Source organism: Gallinula chloropus, assembly GCF_964237585.1.
Source record: "Gallinula chloropus genome assembly, chromosome: 1".
NCBI classification, from domain to species: domain Eukaryota; kingdom Metazoa; phylum Chordata; class Aves; order Gruiformes; family Rallidae; genus Gallinula; species Gallinula chloropus.
Window position 1 is genome coordinate 158,656,991 of NC_140085.1, and position 19,617 is coordinate 158,676,607.

At 44.7% G+C, this 19,617-nt stretch overlaps 1 protein-coding gene across 1 annotated transcript; it reads left to right on the top strand.

The window, feature by feature from the left end:
• Positions 1-269: 269 nt before the first annotated feature.
• Positions 270-18,705, top strand: DCT (dopachrome tautomerase; the record flags this gene model as incomplete). Its single annotated transcript, XM_084273627.1, has 8 exons — positions 270-663; positions 9,047-9,346; positions 10,737-10,837; positions 11,851-12,017; positions 13,611-13,790; positions 13,896-14,031; positions 15,431-15,632; positions 18,524-18,705. The coding sequence occupies 8 exons, from the start codon at positions 270-272 to the stop codon at positions 18,703-18,705; spliced, it is 1,662 nt and encodes a 553-aa protein (XP_084129753.1).
• Positions 18,706-19,617: the final 912 nt, after the last annotated feature.

The window sequence follows — 19,617 nt, forward strand, 5'->3', positions numbered from 1 at the left end:
CCTGCAGAACTTGCTCTCACGCTGGCGTCTTTTCTGCCCTTGATGTCATGTGCAAAACACGAGGATTTGTGCCGTGCTAATCCCTCTAATGAGGGCTTCTCCCAACCTCTATATAAACTCTGCTCAAAGCTGTGGCTGCTGGGCAGGCACCGCCGAGCCAAAGCACCGGTCTTTTGAACCGCGTTCAAGGCAATTAGAGGCTGGGATTAAACAAACACCCGACACCAGCATCCTCAGCAGCGAGAGGGATTATCCCAGTTGGCAGGGGCATGGAGCAGCGGCAAGACCGGCTTGTCCCACCACGGAGATCTCCCTGCTCTGCTCGCTCGAGTCCAGCGGAGAGGCAGAGATGGTGTCCAGCTGTAATGGGTGCCCTGAGGTGGTTCTTCTGGGCTGGGCTGGGCTACCTGAGCTGCTGCCCACCTTGGGCACAGGCGCAGTTTCCCCGCGCCTGCATGACGGTGGACGCCCTTCACTTGAAGCGCTGCTGCCCGGCCTTGGGGATGGAGCCGGACAATGTGTGTGGGTCCCTGCAGGGCAGGGGACAGTGTCAGGGGGTGCAGGTGGACACTCAGCCCTGGAGCGGGCCTTACACCCTTCGAAATGTGGATGACCGGGAACGGTGGCCCCTCAAGTTCTTCAACCAGAGCTGTCGGTGCACAGGTGAGAGGGGTGTTAGGCTGAGGGGATGGGAATGGATGGGTCTGCTAAACTTGCTTCGAAGGCCAGAAACATTCCTGGTGGTGGAAGGCATCAAGTAGGCTTCAACTAGTTTCCTAAAAATGCTGTTGTGTTCATGATGCTCTCAGCACTTTTTCAGAGCAGCAGAGTTGGAAAAGTGTTTTCTCTCATGCAAACTTTTGGGTATTCCTCTCTCCCCCTGGAGCTGTCCCTGAAGGTGCCCATCACCTTTCTCTGCAGAGTTTTGGATGTTCCAGAGCTACGTTCAAACTTTTGTCACTGCTAATCATGTCCCGGTGAACCTGGATCAGTGTGCATTGTTCAGATTTATTCCTCTTGGAGTAGTACAGTATACCCCTGTGCACTGAGAACGGATGGATGTCTGGCTGCAGACTTTCCCAGGGTCATTAACTAAGCCTATAACTCACTTTGATCTGAAATGGGTCTGTGCAAGCACCAAAGAGGCCGTCCTGTCCTTTTCCTCCCTATCTTCAAGCGCTCCATCCCACCCAAGACTTTACATGGACTTCCATGTTCACATGCTGGAGGCAAAATGGATCAGGGAGCTGGTGTGCTTGAAGGCTAGCCTGTCCAAAAGGGTCGGGTTGTAATAAAACCAGTTCATTAGTACTGGCAGGAGGGAGGGAAAGGAGAGGTGAGGTCAGGGCAGGTTAAAGCAACAGGGCCCTTTTTCAGCAGCAGCCCTGGTTGAAGGAGGGTTAATATGAGCACAAACAGCAGATTTAGCCCTGGATGCTTTGCTGGGCTGGCAGGAAGTGGTACCAGCAGCCAGGCAAAGGGCTTGTCTCAAGCACTTAAGTCACCTGCTAAGCAGGTTTCAAATTCTGCCTGGGTTTTCCTGTTGGAAACGTAAAGTTGTTTAAGTTTTTAACATGGGAAGAACAGCTCACTTTCCTTCAAGCTGATTCTTAGAACTAGCTGAACTGCTTTGTCTAAAACACACCTTGGCTTTCCCTATCTGAAAAGCCCAGATCCCTCTGAGAGAGAAGCACTGCAGAAATTTTCAGCCCACGAGGTTAAGTTTGGCAACGCTTTTATCAGCTGAAAGCAGAAAGGTGGTGGAAGATGACTTAAATGGATAGATGGCATTGCTGAAGCTCCTCAAAGTAATAACAACGGGCTTCAGAGTATAAACAATTTTTTATCTCTTCCTTTGACTAGATTTCAAATACTTGTGTGGAAGCATTTTTCCAGACACTTTATAGGAAAAAAAAAGAAGAAAAAAAATTGATAGAGGTTTTTGGTTTTGTTTTTTTCCATTTAAATGTTCTTATATACCTCCAGAACCAAAGTCAGGAATCACCTAGTGACACATACCCTGTCAGAAGAGTGCTGAAGCATATGGGCAAACACCAATATTTATGCAGTTTGAGTAATTAGGGCATCAAAATCTGGCTGTAAATTGAAGAGCACCATTGGCAGACGTGGTCTGCATTGGTAGACTATTAGTTTGCTTGTCCAAGTAGAGGTAGGCACTAGTGATTGATATTTGCAGGGCTGGGTCCCAAGTTATGTGACCAGAAGGCAGTGGTCTTTCATTCTGCCTGCCTTCTGCTGAGCTGTCTGTTCTCCTCCACTCTTTAAATCTGGTTTCTCAGTGTTTCTGTTTTGTTAGTCCCCAGATGTATTCCTCTTTCTCCTTGCGGTCTTTGTTATCTAAATATACCAGTGATAAAACATTAAGGTGGCAGGCTTCCTTAAGGATGATTCTTGGAAAGGTTTCCTGGACTGTGCTCTGCTGTGGCCAGCCTGATGCTGCATGTAGAGGCAGTCCTGGAAGAATGCTTAAAAGTTCACAGCTGCGCGGGGTTGGAATTGGGTTTGATGTTTTTACAATGCTAATGATCGTGTGCCTGTGTCTATTAGTATTTTATTTAATTATATATATTTTTAAACTCTGTTTTATGCACTGGTTGGCTATCTGCACAGCAGAGTATTAAGTGATAGGACACATGTTCTTTATTAGGCATCTGGGACTGTGGTCCCTATGGGGGTTAATAAAATATGCTCATTCGAAGGGACGTGGAAGGGCGTTCTGCTCTGACGGTATCTTGCTTTCCGAATGAATGTTACGTGCAGACTGCCTGCTTGAAATGGTTCCCAGCCTGTGTAAGCTCCATCATGTGCCAAGGCTCTTTCTAGCAGTTTAAGAGTATAAACGGTCATGTTCCAGTGCCGTCTTGGCACTGCCTAATTTATAGCTTAAGCACAGCATAAACAGGAGCCCTGACTGCCTTGTAGCTGATTATATGCAGTTAGTGCCGTTTAAACGTATCACATAGCTCACAGCTCTACTGTAGGAACCCTGGAGGAGTGGTGAGGAACAGGAGGCAGGATTTTCCAAAGGGACATTCTGGAGTTCTTATAATGAATTAATCTGTTTGAGCTTTCTGCTAATAGCTAAGGGTGAAAGGAACTCTGAACATTCGGCTGGCTGCTGTAGCTGTTCATTGAGATAAAAACGTCTTAAAATCATATCCATCCAGGTCTGGGTGCTGAATATTTTGGAAAAAAAAACCCTCACAAAACCAACAACCCCAAACAAAAACAACCCACCAACAACCAAGAAAGATCCAGATTTACCTCCCACTTTTTTTTATAAGGAACCATGGTCCAAAAGACAGTGATAAGTCTGTTGTCAGGGTGCCGCTTGCTGCGTATTTCACTCAGTGTGCTGGTGGCAGCAAAAATATCATCTCTTGAAACAAGATACGGTTGTGGCATGGATGTAGCCGTGAGGTAGCAAAGGGCTTTTAGTTCCTGTCTAATTTCAGTTCTGAATCCATTTTATGTGTTCTACAGTTGGTTCAGGTGCACCTAAATTTAATCGAATTTGTGTAAGTTCTTAAACTGAAATGACCTGATGACAGTTCTTGACAGGGTGCATGGAGGGGAATAAGGTCATTTGTGTTTCGATCAGTTCCAGGTCTTGAATTAGACAAAATGTTGGATGTAGTAGTTTGGTAGACCCTGAAAACTGGTGCATGTAACTAATTGCACAACAAAGGAGTATTTTAGTGGGATAGTTTAATTTATTTAGAAGAATACCATTTTAGAACACTTAAGAAGTAAATGCTATTTTGAGTTCTAAAGGGTAAAAGTGTATTAATGGGATACAGATCTCCTATAACATTAAAAAAACCCTCAATACAGAAGGTTATTGTGAAAAAAACACTGCAGTCAGTCATGTGTTTGCTAGCACAGATTGTGACAGCGATTAAACAATGACGTAGTTTGAGTTCACCGAGGAGTTAAACATAATTATCATTCTTTTATTTTTTCTGCCACTTTCTAGAGTTGACATGTGGACGTGTGCTGAACTGTTACTCTTTTTTTTTTTACATAAAAGTTTTTTATGAAATAATAAAAAAAAAACCCTTTTCACGTTTCTGTGCAATAAATAACCAAGCTGGGGACAGAAGCTTTAAGTCCTATTGTTTAGCTGTAAGCAAACTGCCAGTTAAACCATGTAGCTGATGATGGCCCTCTCATTAGGTGAAAATGAGCTTTTGAAGTAGTTATAAAATACACTTCATTTACTTTTTGTAGGGCAATGTGGCTGTAGGATAATACTACATTATATCTCTGTCTTTATGAACTTGTTGGAGTCTGTGCTAGGTACAGATCTTCTACATCCTACAGCCTAAGAGTATGTCCAAATGAGGAGCTAGAAGAGACAGAAGGGCTGACTGTTTGTCTCACACGGTTGCTGTCCTGATCCTACCCTTGGGATACTGCAGTACACTCGTGTTCCAAATCTAATGTAACCCTGTTTTAATGCAATGGCTGAAGAAGTCTGAAAAGCAGTCCTTTCTCCCCATCCAATAAATGATGTGCATCAAGCTGATCCCTGTGGAAGAAAGAGGCGTGGCAGCTGCTCAGATTTCATCTTGGTACAGTAAAACAAGGCAGAACATGGTGAGTGTTGGATGGGTTCCTTCTTACTGAAGAAAAGACAGTGAGCTGATAGAGATACTAATTTGTGTTACTCTCAGTGTCTGAAGGCCAGCCACATCCTGTGGCTCTGTTTTCTGTAGAAAAATCCCTGATTTTCTGTAGAAAAATCCCTGTCTGTGAGCACAGGCAGTCACTGGTTTTGAGAAAGAGCTGCAGTGGTACATGATAATTGGTGTCAGCATACCCCAATGATGTGTGTGAACACAGACCAAGTGTCCTGTCATAAGACATGTCATTTTCTCAGTGTCATGCCCATGGATTGGCCCAATGGGAGAAGTAGCATGGTTGGTCATAGTGCCTACAGAAACAGCCAGATTCACCTAACTTGACTAGGAAAGAGCACCATTAATGATGGTGAGATTAAGTGTGGAAGAAGGCAGCTCCTGAGGCATGTGATCCCATCTCTAGAAAAAAGTGGGGAAGACACCCCAGATGTTTTTTTTTTTTTTCCCAATGGCAGTACAGTGGTCATTCCTGAAAGACGTGGAACAAGCAGGGAGCATCTGCACCCTGTCTGTGACATGATCCCCCATCTGTGTGCCAGAACGACCTCCCACACCATATTCTCTAGGAACCACAGGAGGTGAGAATAGCCTCACTTGTCCTTGGCATAGCCTCAGAGAGGTAGTACACTGAGTTGCTATGCGTTGGTCACTGAGCGTAAAAAAATGCTAAGACATGAATTCTTGCACATTTCTGTGGTCCCTGTGTCCAAAAGGATCTTGAAAGGGTCTCCCTGCTTTACTGAAAAGGTCTACTATATCCTGTTGATGAGAGATTACTTTTCTGGCTCTCCTAGAGCTGTACCATTGAGGCCTGCCATCACCAGCATAGCAGACATTGAAGCTGTAAGACTGGAAGGTACGTTTCACAGTACAGTTTCACCAGAGCTATCATGTGAGAAGTCCACAGGGCAGTAAATGAACTTTCTGAAAACAGCAACGCATCATTTCCAGGCCAGTGGCCTGGTACAGGGCTTCAGAAACAGATGCTGAAAAAGTGGTTTGGGTGGGACATAACAAACCTGGGTCTGAGAACCCGAGTACCTCGGTCATTCCTGTTGGCACTGTGGGAAATCCCATGGACTTCCATCAGCTTCTCACCAGTTCAGCTGCTGAATAATGATAGTCCTATGATGCGTGGACTCTACTGAAAGAGAATGATGAAAAGCAACTTCCAATTTCTTGAAGTGGTGTTGTGTGCATCTCTGACAAGAGAACATTGCCAAATAGACCTGAGGACCTGGCAAAAATGCTCAGCACAATGAGCAGAAATACTGCAGTGTGAAATACCACTTTGCCTGGAGATTAGCTCCACCTATTTGCTGTCTCTTCTTCACTGCAGTCTTCTTTCTTACTCAGTGAAACAGCTCATGTCCCATTGAAAAGTGCCTGGTGAAGTGCTGGGAAGAGCTGACCCCTTGGATTATTCATAGATTAGATGGTTAAGGGAGACAATCCTGCAGAGCATCAGTTGGATACAATTATCATCTGCCCAAGGGAAACAGGTGAGGAGTCACTGTTCCACCTGGCTCCACATGCCATAGAGGTGGAGAAAACCCTTTTTTTTTTCCCTGAAGTTGACTTGTCATTTCAGGCATTTGCAAATTTATTTTCATAGCCTGAGGAGGTGCATAGAGTGTGCCTAAAACGTGGATAATATCTGATGAAATGATCTTGGGTATCAAGACCTGCGTAGATTCAAAAGGTGTTCGCTGGGAGAGGAATAGGCACTATCAGAGCCTCAACAAGTGACTGGTGGAGTCTTGTTCAGTACCAAGACCAGACAGGATGAACAGGGACCTGCACCAACTTTAATTCTGTTAATGCTGTATATCAAATGATGCTTATCCCATGCTGTGAATAGATGGGTCATTTGAATTACTGGAAGCGTGGCTGCCAATCTCAGATAAAATCGTTGACATGTCTTTTCATGGTCAATTCCTGCTTTGCCCCCTTCTCTTAAAAAGGATTGAATCATACCATTGGTTGTGAGGGGACAACTGCTTTCCAGAAGTTCATGATCCGTGTACTGAGATTTGTGCAATACATGTGGCCTAACTGGGCAATGTTGCAAGGTGTTCCTGATGATTTGTTGTCTGGTCAGTACAGGCTGGAGTATGTGATGAGCCCTGATGGCCAGGCCGAGTTGTCAAGATTGAGGAAGCATACAGGTAGCAAAGTAGGCCAAAATCACAACCTCAGTTGTGCTCTTCTGATGGTGCTCTCAGGACATTGTGACAAAATCAACCTTCCATGTTGTTCCCCTCATCATAATAACATATCCATGAGACCTTCTTTCTTTCATAAAACTATAAACAACTTGCTTTTTCCAGCTTAAGTCACCACCTCCCTAAACTGATGCAAACAGCTGGCTTCTGGTGCCATCTGTCCTAGCTGGAACATGGCAACTAAGACCAATTTCTCCTATCTGCATCGGGGTGAAACATAAGCTGTACACCTGGAAACTGTTCTCATGACAGCCATTGGGCTGTGCATGATCCAAAACCTAGTTGAAATCTTCACCCTTGTCCCTAACCTTAGCAGTGGTCCTAAACTTCATGATAGCATGTAAACCTATAGCTATTGGAGCCTCCTGAATGACCACAAGCTCTCCAAATCCTCACATCCCCTTAGTAGGTCTCAGAGAATCACAGAATGATAGGCGTTGGAAGGGACCTCTGGAGACCACCTAATCCAACCCTCCTGACAAAACAGGATAATCTAGAGCAAGCTGCACAGGACAGTGTCCAGATGAGTTTTGAATGTCTCCAGAGAAGGAGACTCCACAACCTCTCTGGGCAGCCTGTTCCAGTGCTCTGCCAGCCTCACAGTAAAGAAGCTCCTCCTCATGTTTAGATGGAACTTCTGATATTCAAGTTTGTGCCCATTGCCTCTTGTACTGTCACTGGGCACCACTGCAAAAATACCAACCTCATCCTCTTGACATTCACCCCTCAAGTATTGATAAGCATTGCTCAGATACCCCCCTCAGTCTTCCATGGGCTAAAAAGTCCCAAGCCCCTCGGCAGTGTCAGCAGTGTCCTCAGTGTGTCTTTGAGACAGTCTCACAGGAGTCTGTCTCAAATACTCAGCAGCTCTTATCCTAGAGCTAGCTATAAGCTACACATCTTTTTTTTGTAAGAGCCCTTGTAACCTTGGGGGTCTTTGAAACTGATAATAAGCCCCATAGCCCTTGAAAATGTTAAGTCTTACTTTAGTCTTAACTGTTGTTTTGCTTATAGACTCAACCTTATAGCCTAGTGATACCTGTCCATCCAGGAGCACTTCGTAAGCCACTTCCACATCTCCTTATTAGCCCTAGGCCTGCCCTGAGTCTAGCAGGGCAGATACGTGCAGGCAGTAGTGAGAATTTAGTGGCATTTTGGAATTCTTTTATTGTGGAGTGAGTGTGTACGTGGGGTTGAAGGGACAATGTGGTTAGGGGCTCCCAGTGCGGATTTTGGAGAACTTGAGTGGACATCCTGGGGCAGTCCTGGTTGCCCCTCTGCAATGCCCACCCTCCTACATGGCAGCTGCTCCAGCATCCTGCCTGTGAGCAGCCTGTCGGGTCTTCCCTGTATTCCCTGGCAAAGGCAAAGCAAGCTGCAGCGGAGCCTTTCTGCTGCTACTGCCCTTCTGCCACAGTGGGCAAGAGAGCGTGGGTAAAGTGAGCTCTGCTTTCCTGGGCGCTTGCCTCGCATTAGAGGGTCTGGGCTAATAGCCTGGAGAGGACCTGGTTACTTACCTTAGGAGCAGTGCTGGCTAGCAGCGTTGGTACCACACCATTTCTCAGGCTTTTAGTGCAGCATCATTTAATAACGCTTAACCTATGACCTGCAGCACCTCTGGTGCTTGTCTTGGGCTGTGTTGGGTCCCAGACACACTGTCAACAGTTATTAGTTTTTCCTAAGTTTTGTCCTGAAGAGAACTGTTTCATTGGGGCATTTATTTTTTTCCCTGTGCTTTGGGATCCACGTGATCCAACCCTTTTTTGGGTTTCATCCTGGAAGTCTGGGAGTACTTGAAAGCCAGTTGAGCACTTCATCACGAGCTTAACCTGTAGTGTTCAGCCCTCTGCCTGGTGAGACTTCTCATGTGTTTGAGGGCTTTGCAAAGCTCTTAGCACCTTGGGATGTCAAGCTCATTACCTAACGCGTCGCCTCCCCAACCAGCTGAGTGTGATTCTTGGCCCAGCCATGGCTCTGGGAAGCAAGCCATCCTTCTGGCTAGGCAATTGGCAAAGCTGCCTGTCTGCTCAGCTACTATTCTTTGCAGGAACTGGTGTCTCTGGGGAAAAAAGAACATCAATTCTTAATTCTTCTGCATTTCACTGTTAGTTTTCCCTGATTCATAATGTTATGACTGCTGTCTCCCTTTTGCTTCAGGAAACTTTGCTGGCTATAACTGTGGTGACTGCAAGTTTGGCTGGACCGGCCCTGACTGCAACGTGAGGAAGCCACCAGTTGTCAGGAAGGATGTCCACTCCCTGACTGCAGAGGAGAGAGAGCAGTTCTTCAGCGCTCTGGACCGTGCAAAGACAACCATTCACCCTGACTATGTCATTGCAACTCAGCACTGGATAAGTCTCCTTGGCCCCACTGGAGAGGAACCACAAATTGCCAACTGTAGCATTTATAACTACTTTGTTTGGCTTCATTACTACTCAGTCAGAGACACGCTATTAGGTTAGTGCTTTTCTTACCCAAGGGGCCCCGCCGGTAAAGAGAGGGGTGAAAGGTATTTGCTGAACAAAGGTAGGCGTTGCCTCATCGAGCAGCGAGTCCCACCAGAGGCAGATCTGTGGAGTGAAACAGTTGGTGCTGAGGAGCTTGTAGCCACCCACAGTTGAGGAAGGTCTGCTTCAGACCTGCTGTGGTCTCATGCCTGTGCCCGAGCACCCCATGGTGGCTGGAGCACACCAGCTGCACTCCTGGTGCATCTTCTGTCTGCAGGGAGGCGGTTCACAGGCTATGCCACTGAGGGAACTGAAGTGTGGTCAGGCAGTGGCTGACTTCAAAAAGACGTTCCTAGTCTGCAGGACAAGGTAGTTGCAGTTGCACTGGGAGAGGGACTTTGCAGTGGAGAATGTAAAGACCATGCAGAGGCGTTGGGTGCCAGGATGTCACTGCTTTCTGAGGCTTCCATCAAGTCACTCAGGATGGGATTTGCCTGACTATCCACAGCTAGATTTTAAAACCAAATCAGGTTAGTTTGGGTATCTAACCCTATGCTTTCGCACAAATCATGATTCCTAGTCCTCATCGCTCTTCTAGACAGAAGTACCCATTTTGCAGAGCCCAGGAGGCTGGAGTATGGATTTTCTACTCAGAAGCCCATTGTGCGAGCTGAACAGTGCAACCTCCTTGGCTAGATACATCTGGTACCTGCAGTGGGTTTTCTTCAGTGTCCTCTTCTGACACAGTTCCATTTTTCAAAGTGAAGGAAGCATCAAGAGCAAAGGTTCTTCAAGGAACAGGATGGTTGTGTGGAAAGGGAAAGAGGTGACTTTGAGTGCTGCTGCAGTGATAGATTTGTTATCTGGGTTGAAGCTTGCTTCAGTGATAAACAAATGTGTGTGTGTTTTGAAGCCTTTGAATGTCTTAGTTTTCATGTGCAATAACAAGAGCATAATACAAGAAATAATGAGCACAGTGTAAAGATAATGGGCAAAGGATAGACTGAATTACTGTTGGTAGGTTATGGAAAATCCTGAAGTTCTTGTGTTAGATACGTGATGTAGGTCCCACCACTAGACAAGAGAATGAGGTAATGTGGTACATGTTAGCAAGGATTAAAGTTTTTAGACAGTAACACTGCTACTTCAAACCAAAATCCACTAAAGTGAAAAATGCTCACAATATCCAACTTTTAGGGGAATGTGAAGTTTTGAAAAGCACTGAAGTGCATACCCACAGAAGAGTTGGTTTTGCTTACCCCGGCTTCTAGTATGTGCCCTCTTTTGAAAGGTGCAGGGCTGCAAGTTGTCATTGAACTCCACCCCAGGCAACAGAAGGTGCTCTGTTTCTCTCGAGTCTCAATCGTTACCTAAGTGCTTACTTTATCTTCCCTTTGTAGGACCTGGCCGCCCTTTCACAGGTATCGATTTCTCCCACCAAGGACCTGCCTTTGTCACTTGGCACAGGTACCATTTGCTGCTGCTGGAGAGAGAGTTGCAGGTTAGCTGAACACCCTTTCCCTTTCCCCATGCAGGTTTTCTCTTTTGCTGTGTGACTTTGTTGAGCCAGACAAGGGTGAGCTGTTTTCTTGGACAGATTCTTACCCAAACTCCTGTGAGCTTTTGTTCACTGGTTTGTTGTGAATTAGTGCTTTCATGATATTGAGGACTGTGAACAATTTCTCACTGTGAACAATGATGTGAAGGATGTTACAGAGGATTTTTTTCTTCATCTCCACAGCAGATGACAGAGGATGTGAATTAACAGTACTTATTTATAAAATCAAAGCAAAACTTGGTAATGGCTATTGTCTGCTGATGCTGTAGATACCCTCCTGACGAAAGCAACTCTAAATATTACCCCCTTTAATCGAACCATGTAACACAATTAATGTGTATGCTTAGCAATGCATTTTTAAAAGAAATACATGTCAATGTGCCCGACAGTCAGTTGCTGAAGCAGTGACTCATTTCTATTTGTATTACTCCTGCATTGGCAATGTTACCATATTTCAACCCTGTAGATGAAATACTTTTGTGCTTGAAATTGTATCTAACAAGCAAACACAAGCAAGCACATGGAATTCCTCTGGTAACACAGCTTCAGAATTCCTCCCTAGGGCTAGCCTTTTTGGAACAAAAGCAAACCACATGCACAGTTTTACCCATTACCCACTTACATGGCTCAGAAAGCCTCTTGGTTGCTTAAGGCTGGATTAATCTCTGCTCCTGCTTGGTCTCTGAGTTGGTAGAAAGCCTAATACGCCCAAAAGAAGTGCAGGCCAGTGGTAGAGTAATTAGTGACAATGTCTTTTCTAGGGCTGACTTAATGCCCCAGTCTTTCAAAAGGACTTGGAGAAGCTCTATGATGTGCATGTAGTTGAAATGCAGAACGAAAATCAGAATATCCAGCGAAACATCCAGTGAATTCCCAGTGAAACGACTTGCAGGAGTCCCTGTTTTCTCCTCTCCTTTCAAGGTGGTTCCCTGCTAATGTGTTTCTGCCCGTTGCAGCGACTGATGGGCAACGACTCCTTCGCGCTGCCCTACTGGAACTTCGCCACGGGTAGGAACGAGTGCGACGTCTGCACTGACCAGCTCTTCGGAGCGTCGCGGCCGGATGACCCGGGACTGATCAGCCAGAGCTCCAGGTTCTCCCACTGGCAAATAGTTTGTAACAGGTACGAGAATATCCAGAGCAAGCTACCATGCTGATCAAACCTTGCTCTTCTTCAGTACTGAGAGCGTGAGCTGCTGTGAACGAGTGCTGAGAAAATAGCTACGACATCTTTCTAAAACTGGGATTCTCCATCGGTTTGTGTTTAGATGGCGCTGTGTAAATCCCCCCCCACAGTGTTATAGAAGCATATTTTGTAAAGATGATTCTTTTGGTACGGGGTTTTAGTTGATTCAGCCAATTTGAGGCTGCCAAAAGCCTGAAGAGTTTGCACATTGGCAAGGATCTTTTTAAAGAAGAAATGCCTGTGTTTCGGTTCTCTGCAACAAACACCCGACTGATTTTGGCAGCAGAAACAGAAAGCTGTTTCCCCTTGTACTGGGTGGGACCTTAGCCCTGGTATGTGTAGTGTGGTTGGGGGATTGGCTTCGAAGTAGCTAAGACTGCACGGGGAAAGCACCACAGAGACAGCCAGGAGCTTGCTTCCAGCTCTCTGTGGGCATATACTGGTTCGGGTGAGGGCAGGGCTTTGACATGGAAGGTTTGGGTGCTACAATGTAAGATGCTGCTGTTACAATACTCAAAATACTCTTTGGTCAGCTCCAGGGCAGCGTGCAGTCAGTCAGACGGACATACCAAGAGCTGAGAGCTTTTTCAAAAGAGTCTCTTTCTCTGAGTACCTAAGGAACTCCTTGAAATTCTAGCTTTAGGCACCAGTTGGCTTTAAATCTTGCCCCTACTTTTTCTCGAAGATAAATAAGGTTTTGTTTTTTTTTCTTGAAAACTGAAGTGACTAAACTTTTGCCCTGCCAACGCCCAACAAAGAAAGGCTTTTGTTTACTTCAGGAGTTTCTGAAAATGCTGTCTCATCTTATACTGAATAGCATGGAATTTTTTTCACAACTGTTACACTGTTTTTCTCCTCCTCTTTCTCTCTTTCTCTCCATCATAATGGGGACTTGTTCCCCATTACCTAGTAAGGAAACCCTGTAAGAGCAGGATGTCCTCCAAGCCCTGAAAAAGGGAATGTAATGCATTAAATTCCTTTTCTTCTAAAGGGAATGAGGGATGGAAGGTGAAATCCTGTTTTCTGCCGTTCTGATGCCTGCTGTTCCTCTATTCCAGGACTTGGACTTGATGATCCTTATGGGTTCCTTCCAGCTCAGGATATTCTATGACTGTGATTCCTTGCATTTTTTTATCCCATTCCACGGTGGCACTTCCCTGTTTATTTTCCTTTTTGTTAAGAGTTAAGATATTTACTTCTTACCCAGGACTGAGTGTTTTTCACTTGAAGATTCAAAAGGCTTTTTTATGTTGTCTGGCAAAATCCGTTTTTCCAAAGTCCTTGAGGGGAAGTAGGTATGAAGGGAGTTGGTACTGCCTTTTCTAAAGCATCCTCTCTCTGTGGAGGATGAGCCCAGTGTGTCTTGGTCCAAATGACTGATGTTCCACAGCGGCTGCAGAGCAATGAAAACCCACAGCACAGTCCTGTGATAACTTCAGCTCTTAGGCCAGGGGCTTGAACCATGAAAATTCCAACAAGCCAGGCGTCATCACCTCCTTCAACTTGTGCCTCTTTCTGTCTCATGCTCAGCTTGGAAGACTACAACCGCCTGGTCACGCTGTGCAATGGGAGTGATGAAGGGCCGCTGCAGCGGAGGCCCCGCGGGGACTCCAGTGCACGGCTGCCCACCACGGAGGACGTCAGGAGGTGCCTTTCCCTGCAGGAGTTCGACAGTCCCCCCTTTTTCCGCAATTCCAGTTTCAGTTTCAGGTTTGTCCTTTGTCTCCTTGAGAGCCGGCTGGGTCAGGGGCTTTATTTATGTGCGTGTTTATCAGCAAGATGTGGTTACGTGATGGTGCTTTTACCCACCTGCAGGAACGCACTGGAGGGCTTCGATAAACCAGGTGGAGCCCTTAACTCACCGATGCTGAACCTTCATAATCTGGCTCACTCTTTCCTGAATGGGACCAGCGTTCTCCCTCATGCAGCCGCCAATGATCCCATCTTTGTGGTATGTCGTTTTCCCCCCATTGTGAGTGGCAGCAGCTCAACAGCAGCTGTCTCATCAGGCATTTGCAACACAGAAGTCAGTCACCTAAAAAAATAGCAAAGGAGATTTTTTGGGGGGGGGTCTCTTTTCTTGAACATTGCCCTGCCTGCATAATGGTCAAATGAAGAGGGACGAAATCTCAGGGTGGTTTGTGAAATACAGGCTTCTACGGAGAAGAGCCTCTGTTCCAAGTCATGTTGCCCTGATTCCTTTCATTAGGTAGTATCTAAATTTAATAGCTTATACCAGACAGTTTTGTAGCAACAAGATAAACTGAAAGTGGGGTTAATTATTTTTAGAGGAGTAGACTGAGTAATTTGTTTCTTTGTTTAAGTCTTCACAGGCTAAAAGGAAGCATGTCTAATTTCAGGGTCTCTTGGGGAATTGGTACCGTGCTGCACTGGAAGGAGCAGCACAAACAGCAATGAGCAAATAAAAAGCCAACACTTGACTCTGCTTACGCATCTTTCTTTCTTAATAATTTCATGCCAATTTCTTTTCCTCTTTGTTAGGTTAAAACACAGTGATTCTACAGAGAAAGTCTATTACAATTAATTTATTTCTTAAGTTTATTTTAAGCTTGTAATCTTTTGTGGGAAAAATTAGCCCAAATGCTTAATGTAGTGGTTCTGCAGCTTATTTCCTTAATCATTCTTGAATCCCTACATGAATTCCCTTCTTACATAATAAAATCTTTATTTCATTGTGCTGTAATTTTATATTCAAGATTATTTTCCATGAGATATTTCCTAAGTTTTTTTCCAGGGTGATAATTAAAAAATCTAAGTGCATCACAGATTAATTTGAACTGCCCCAGACATTTTCAATAGTTGTCTGAACTCAGCTGGGAAACAGCTTTCCTGCATTAATGCTTCGTAGACCTATAGACTCACTGGGTAAGACTTGATCAAACTTGTGGGTACCTGGAGCTGTGGAACTGGTAACACACTGTCAAATGATCATGAAGGCATTAAATTTCCTGCAATTTTCCATACCTCTTCAAACATGAGAGAGAGAATAAAATATGTTTTGGACAAACATTCACCTGAATGAGCTCAGTGGGCCCCAGCCCCAGAGGATGGATCTGCCCAGTCACTGCCAGATGATATTACACTGTCTAGAGAAAGAGCTTCCTATGAACAAGCAGCATCAAGGGCTTATACAGCAAAATACCCCATGCAGGAGTTGATTTTACTCCATTATCATGAGCTTTCATGCATTCCCATTCTATAAACCCCACCTAAATTAGATTACCCTCTTCTTGCTCAAAAGCTGCCCTGCCTGTAGGCAAGAGGGTTTTAAATGCTGTTGAATTCAGAAAGAGCTTAATAAGTGTGCATGCCCATGCCTGGACTTGCAGGTTCTTCACACCTTTACTGATGCCATCTTTGATGAATGGATGAAGCGATTTAACCCCCCTGTCTACGCCTGGCCGGAGGAGCTGGCCCCCATCGGTCACAACAGGCTGTATAACATGGTCCCTTTTTTCCCTCCTGTGACCAACGATGAGCTCTTCCAAACTGCGGAGCAGCTTGGCTACACCTATGCCATTGACCTGCCAGGTATGTCTCAAAGGTGTGGAGACTTTTCCAGGCCAAGGGATGAGAGCTCATGTTTTCAACAACACAAGTGTATGGAAAATAAGGCACTTTTCACAAAACCCTTGGGTCTGTTCACTACTTGCTAGCAGCTGCGAGCACGGGTAGCTACAACACACCATGGAAGAAATAGGAACTACGAATGTGCAGAGGGGCAGCTGAAGGAACTGGGGTTGTTTAGCCTGGAGAAGAGAAGGCTGAGGGGAGACCTTATGGCTCTCTACAACTACCTGAAAGGAGGTTGTAGCCAGGTGGGTCTTGGTCTGTTCTCTCAAGTAACTAGCAATAGGACAAGAGGAATTGGTCTCAAGTTGTATCAGATCAGGGGAGGTTTAGACTGGATATTAGGAAAAATTTCTTCCCTGGTAGAGTGGTCAGGCATTGCAACAGGCTTCCCAGGAAAAGTGGTGGAGTCATCATCCCAGGAGGTGTTCAAAAATGTGTAGATGTGGCACTCAGGACATGGTTTAGTTGACACAGTGGTATTGGACAGACAGACTTGATGACCTTGGTGGTCTTTTCCAACCTGTGATTCTGTTCTATGATTCTGTGATCCTTAGTTTGCTGTGATGCAAAATGTATCAGCTTCAACTGCTCTGGCATTGATGATGTGCTCCTTTAGTGTTGAGGAATCTTTGATTTTGGCTTCTGCTCCCAGTGCTGTTTATACCTGTCACAGGATCCTTATACCTGTCAGAGGTCACTCAGTCTGCCAGGGAGCTCATCTGACTAATGCCAGTCATTAGAAAATACCTGTTTTGCACAGGGCCCTGAGTAATACTGCACCATGAATCTCATTAGAGATGAACTCCATTAATCTTTGGATACCCTGGAGAGATGTACCTGGGTCTTTTGTGTTATAAAACCCTAATTTTAAAGATTTTCAATGCCCATAGGTGTGACATGCCTTAGGGTTTGTCTATTTGTTTGAAATTACTTTAGACACAAATCAAATAAAGACAAAACCCAAGAAAGCAAAGTATTTATGCCCAAAATCCAGATGTGCAACATGAGTTACAAGTGTTTGTGTAAGGAATCCATGAAAACCCTGCTTCAGATGCTTTACCAAAGGTTAAACTGGAGCAGTTTCTTTCTCCCCCTCGGTATTCCTGTGAGAGGCAGTAGGTGGTTATCTAACCTATGTGGCCAGGAATTTCTTCTAAATGCTTACCATGTATTTGTGGTTTTAATCTGTGGAGACTGTTTAAAGGCCTATAGACTGCAAAAGATTGAAATCCTCATCCTCAGGCTGTATTCATGCTGGGGAAACCCTGACTTGCGGAGGCATGCTAGGTTCTTCTGCAGTGCTTTTCTCAGGGGTGTCCCCAGAATTTTGCTTGACAATTTAAACTCCCCCTTTTATGGAGTTTTAGCTTTCCTACCTTTGGATTACTGTCCCACGTCCAGCTTTGGAAATGTTGCTCCCCCTTGGGCATGAGGTACCCAGAGAGGAAAAAAATCAACTTGTGATTCTGCTGCTTCTCAGTTCCCACTTATTTAAATGGTGAGCTCACTGTGAAGCAGACTTTCTATCCCTGTCTGCATGGTCTGTGCTCAGATAACAAAGCATTGACATCCAAACCCTTCTATTTCTCTCTATAAACTGTCTAATTCTACTTCCTGTAACCACATTAGAAATCAACCTGTGTAATACTGTTCACGAGGGCAGGTAGCAACAGGACAAGGGTAATGATTTTAAACTAGAAAAGGGGAGATTTAGGTCGGATATTAGGAAAAAGGTCTTCAATATGAGGGTGGTAGATCACTGGCACAGGTTGCCCAGAGAGGTGGTGGAGGCCCCATCCCTGGAGATATTCAAGGTCAGGCTTGATGGGGCTCTGAGCAACCTGATCTAGTGAAGACACCCCTGCTTCCTGCAGGGGGGTTGGACTAGATGACTTTCAAAGGTCCCTTCCAACCCAACACATTCCATGATCTATGAACATACTGCTGGCTCTTGAGAGATGGTAAGGGAGTAAACAATTCATTTGGAGTTCTTACTGAACTTGCACATGACTGCCCTCAGTTATTTTGTTGACAGAGAGTCCAGATTGGGGCACACAACTTTTAGGCGCTTTTATAGTCAGTGTGACATCTCCTTGAGCCATTTGTCTCCTTAAGTCCCAAAGTCTAATTAACTTCTAAGTACCTTAAGTCCTTTTGAGACTTTTTTTTTTGAATAATTAGTCAAATGCAATTACTGCCATCTCAGTATATATAGCATTTTCCAGAACAGGACAGAAGGCAATTTTTACTTCTGAAAGCGTAAATGAAAACACTAAGTTATTTAATGAAGCAGAGCAGGGTTGTTATAAGAATGGGCAATATTATCTTAGAAGACAGAAGTGGTTCTCCAGAAGTGGTTCAAAATCAGAGGATGCAATCTGGAGTCGGTCGGCGGAACCGCACTACGTCGTGTGTTCAAAGTTTGACAATAGGTTGCTTTGTGGTCTAAAGGAAAACTTGAGGGTTTTCTGTTGACTGAAATAGCTTGGAAACAGCTATGCTGAAATGTCATTATAGAAAGAATTGCTTACATCATTCATAAGTTTGGCTGAATTAGATAAGAGAATGGTCTTTTTGTCTTGCTACTGTTAATCTTTCCCATTCTCAAACTTTAATTTGTATGAAAAGTTGAAGTTTGAATTCAGCTGTGGAGTAGTCTGGCAGGAAGCATCTCCGGCACTGGTATGTGGGTGGTTACACGGTGCATTACCAGCTTCCTCTGTGGCCAGTGGGTCTCTAAGCCACAGAAGTAATCATAATTAGCAGGCTGTGGGATATTTTCTTTCTTCCATGTGATTTGAGAAATGCAATTACATGCTGTCCTCACTGCAGATGTTTCATATTTCCAGGTTCACTTGACGAAACTCAAGGGCGGGCTGTCATGGTTGGATCCACAATTGGAGGAGCGCTCATAGCTCTGGCCATGCTTGTTCTGCTGCTTGTACTTTTCCAGCACCGAAGGCAGAGAAGAGGCTTTGAACCACTGATGAACGTGAGCTTCAGCCCCAAAAAGTACATGGAAGAGGCCTAGTGCCCTCACTTTTTGCTCTGCTTATTCTTGTAGGAAGTGACCTTGATTCCTTTATTGAGGTCTTGGCTGAGAGTTTATCACAAGCTCCTTTGGCAGTTGACTGCCTTGTTCTCATTCTCATTTTCCCGTTACCTTGTGAACCGTAATACATGAAGTCTCTGGGCACCTACCTGTGAGGCCCAAGATGGGCCAGACTTTCCACATTACTAAACACTACCTGGAGTGTGTGACACTTGTAAGTCGTCCTCTGTAGTTTTAGATCAAGGCAGCTAAGAATCCAAATAGAAGAAAACCAACTTGAATAACCAAGACAATTTTTCACCTTGACATGGTGAAAATTAGCAGCTCTAAGATGTGCTGAAAGTTATTAACTCTACATATATTTGAATGAGATATTATCTTACAGTTATTAATAAATATTTCTAAATAGCATAGTCTTTTTTAAAAGTTCAAAATGTTTCATACTCTTTGACAAAGTACTACAGGAACTTCCTGCTTACAGTTTATTTCAGAAACATGATCAATTCTCTATGTTATTTTCAATCAAGCTGATGTTAGCAGTAGGTAAACCTTCAAACTCAAATTCTCCTAAAATTTAAGAGCAGGAGTTCCCTGACAGCTAGGTGGACACTTGTGTTTCACCTCTGTGTTAGCAACCTGTGATAGAAGTTGTTGAAGACGGTGCTTATCCTTCTTTGTTTTGGCTCTGCTACACTGTTTGATCAATCTAGACTTGCGTTTCCAAAGTCTGGGACCCAGGGCTTGAGGTACCAGCACTAAGATAGCTCACAGAACCCAGGTGGAAGATCAGGTTTGTATCTGGCACTCCCTAGACCCTGTCTTCAACATTCCTTTATACATTCTCTACGTATTTCTTTATTTAAGCATAGATTTGAACTACGTGTGGATACC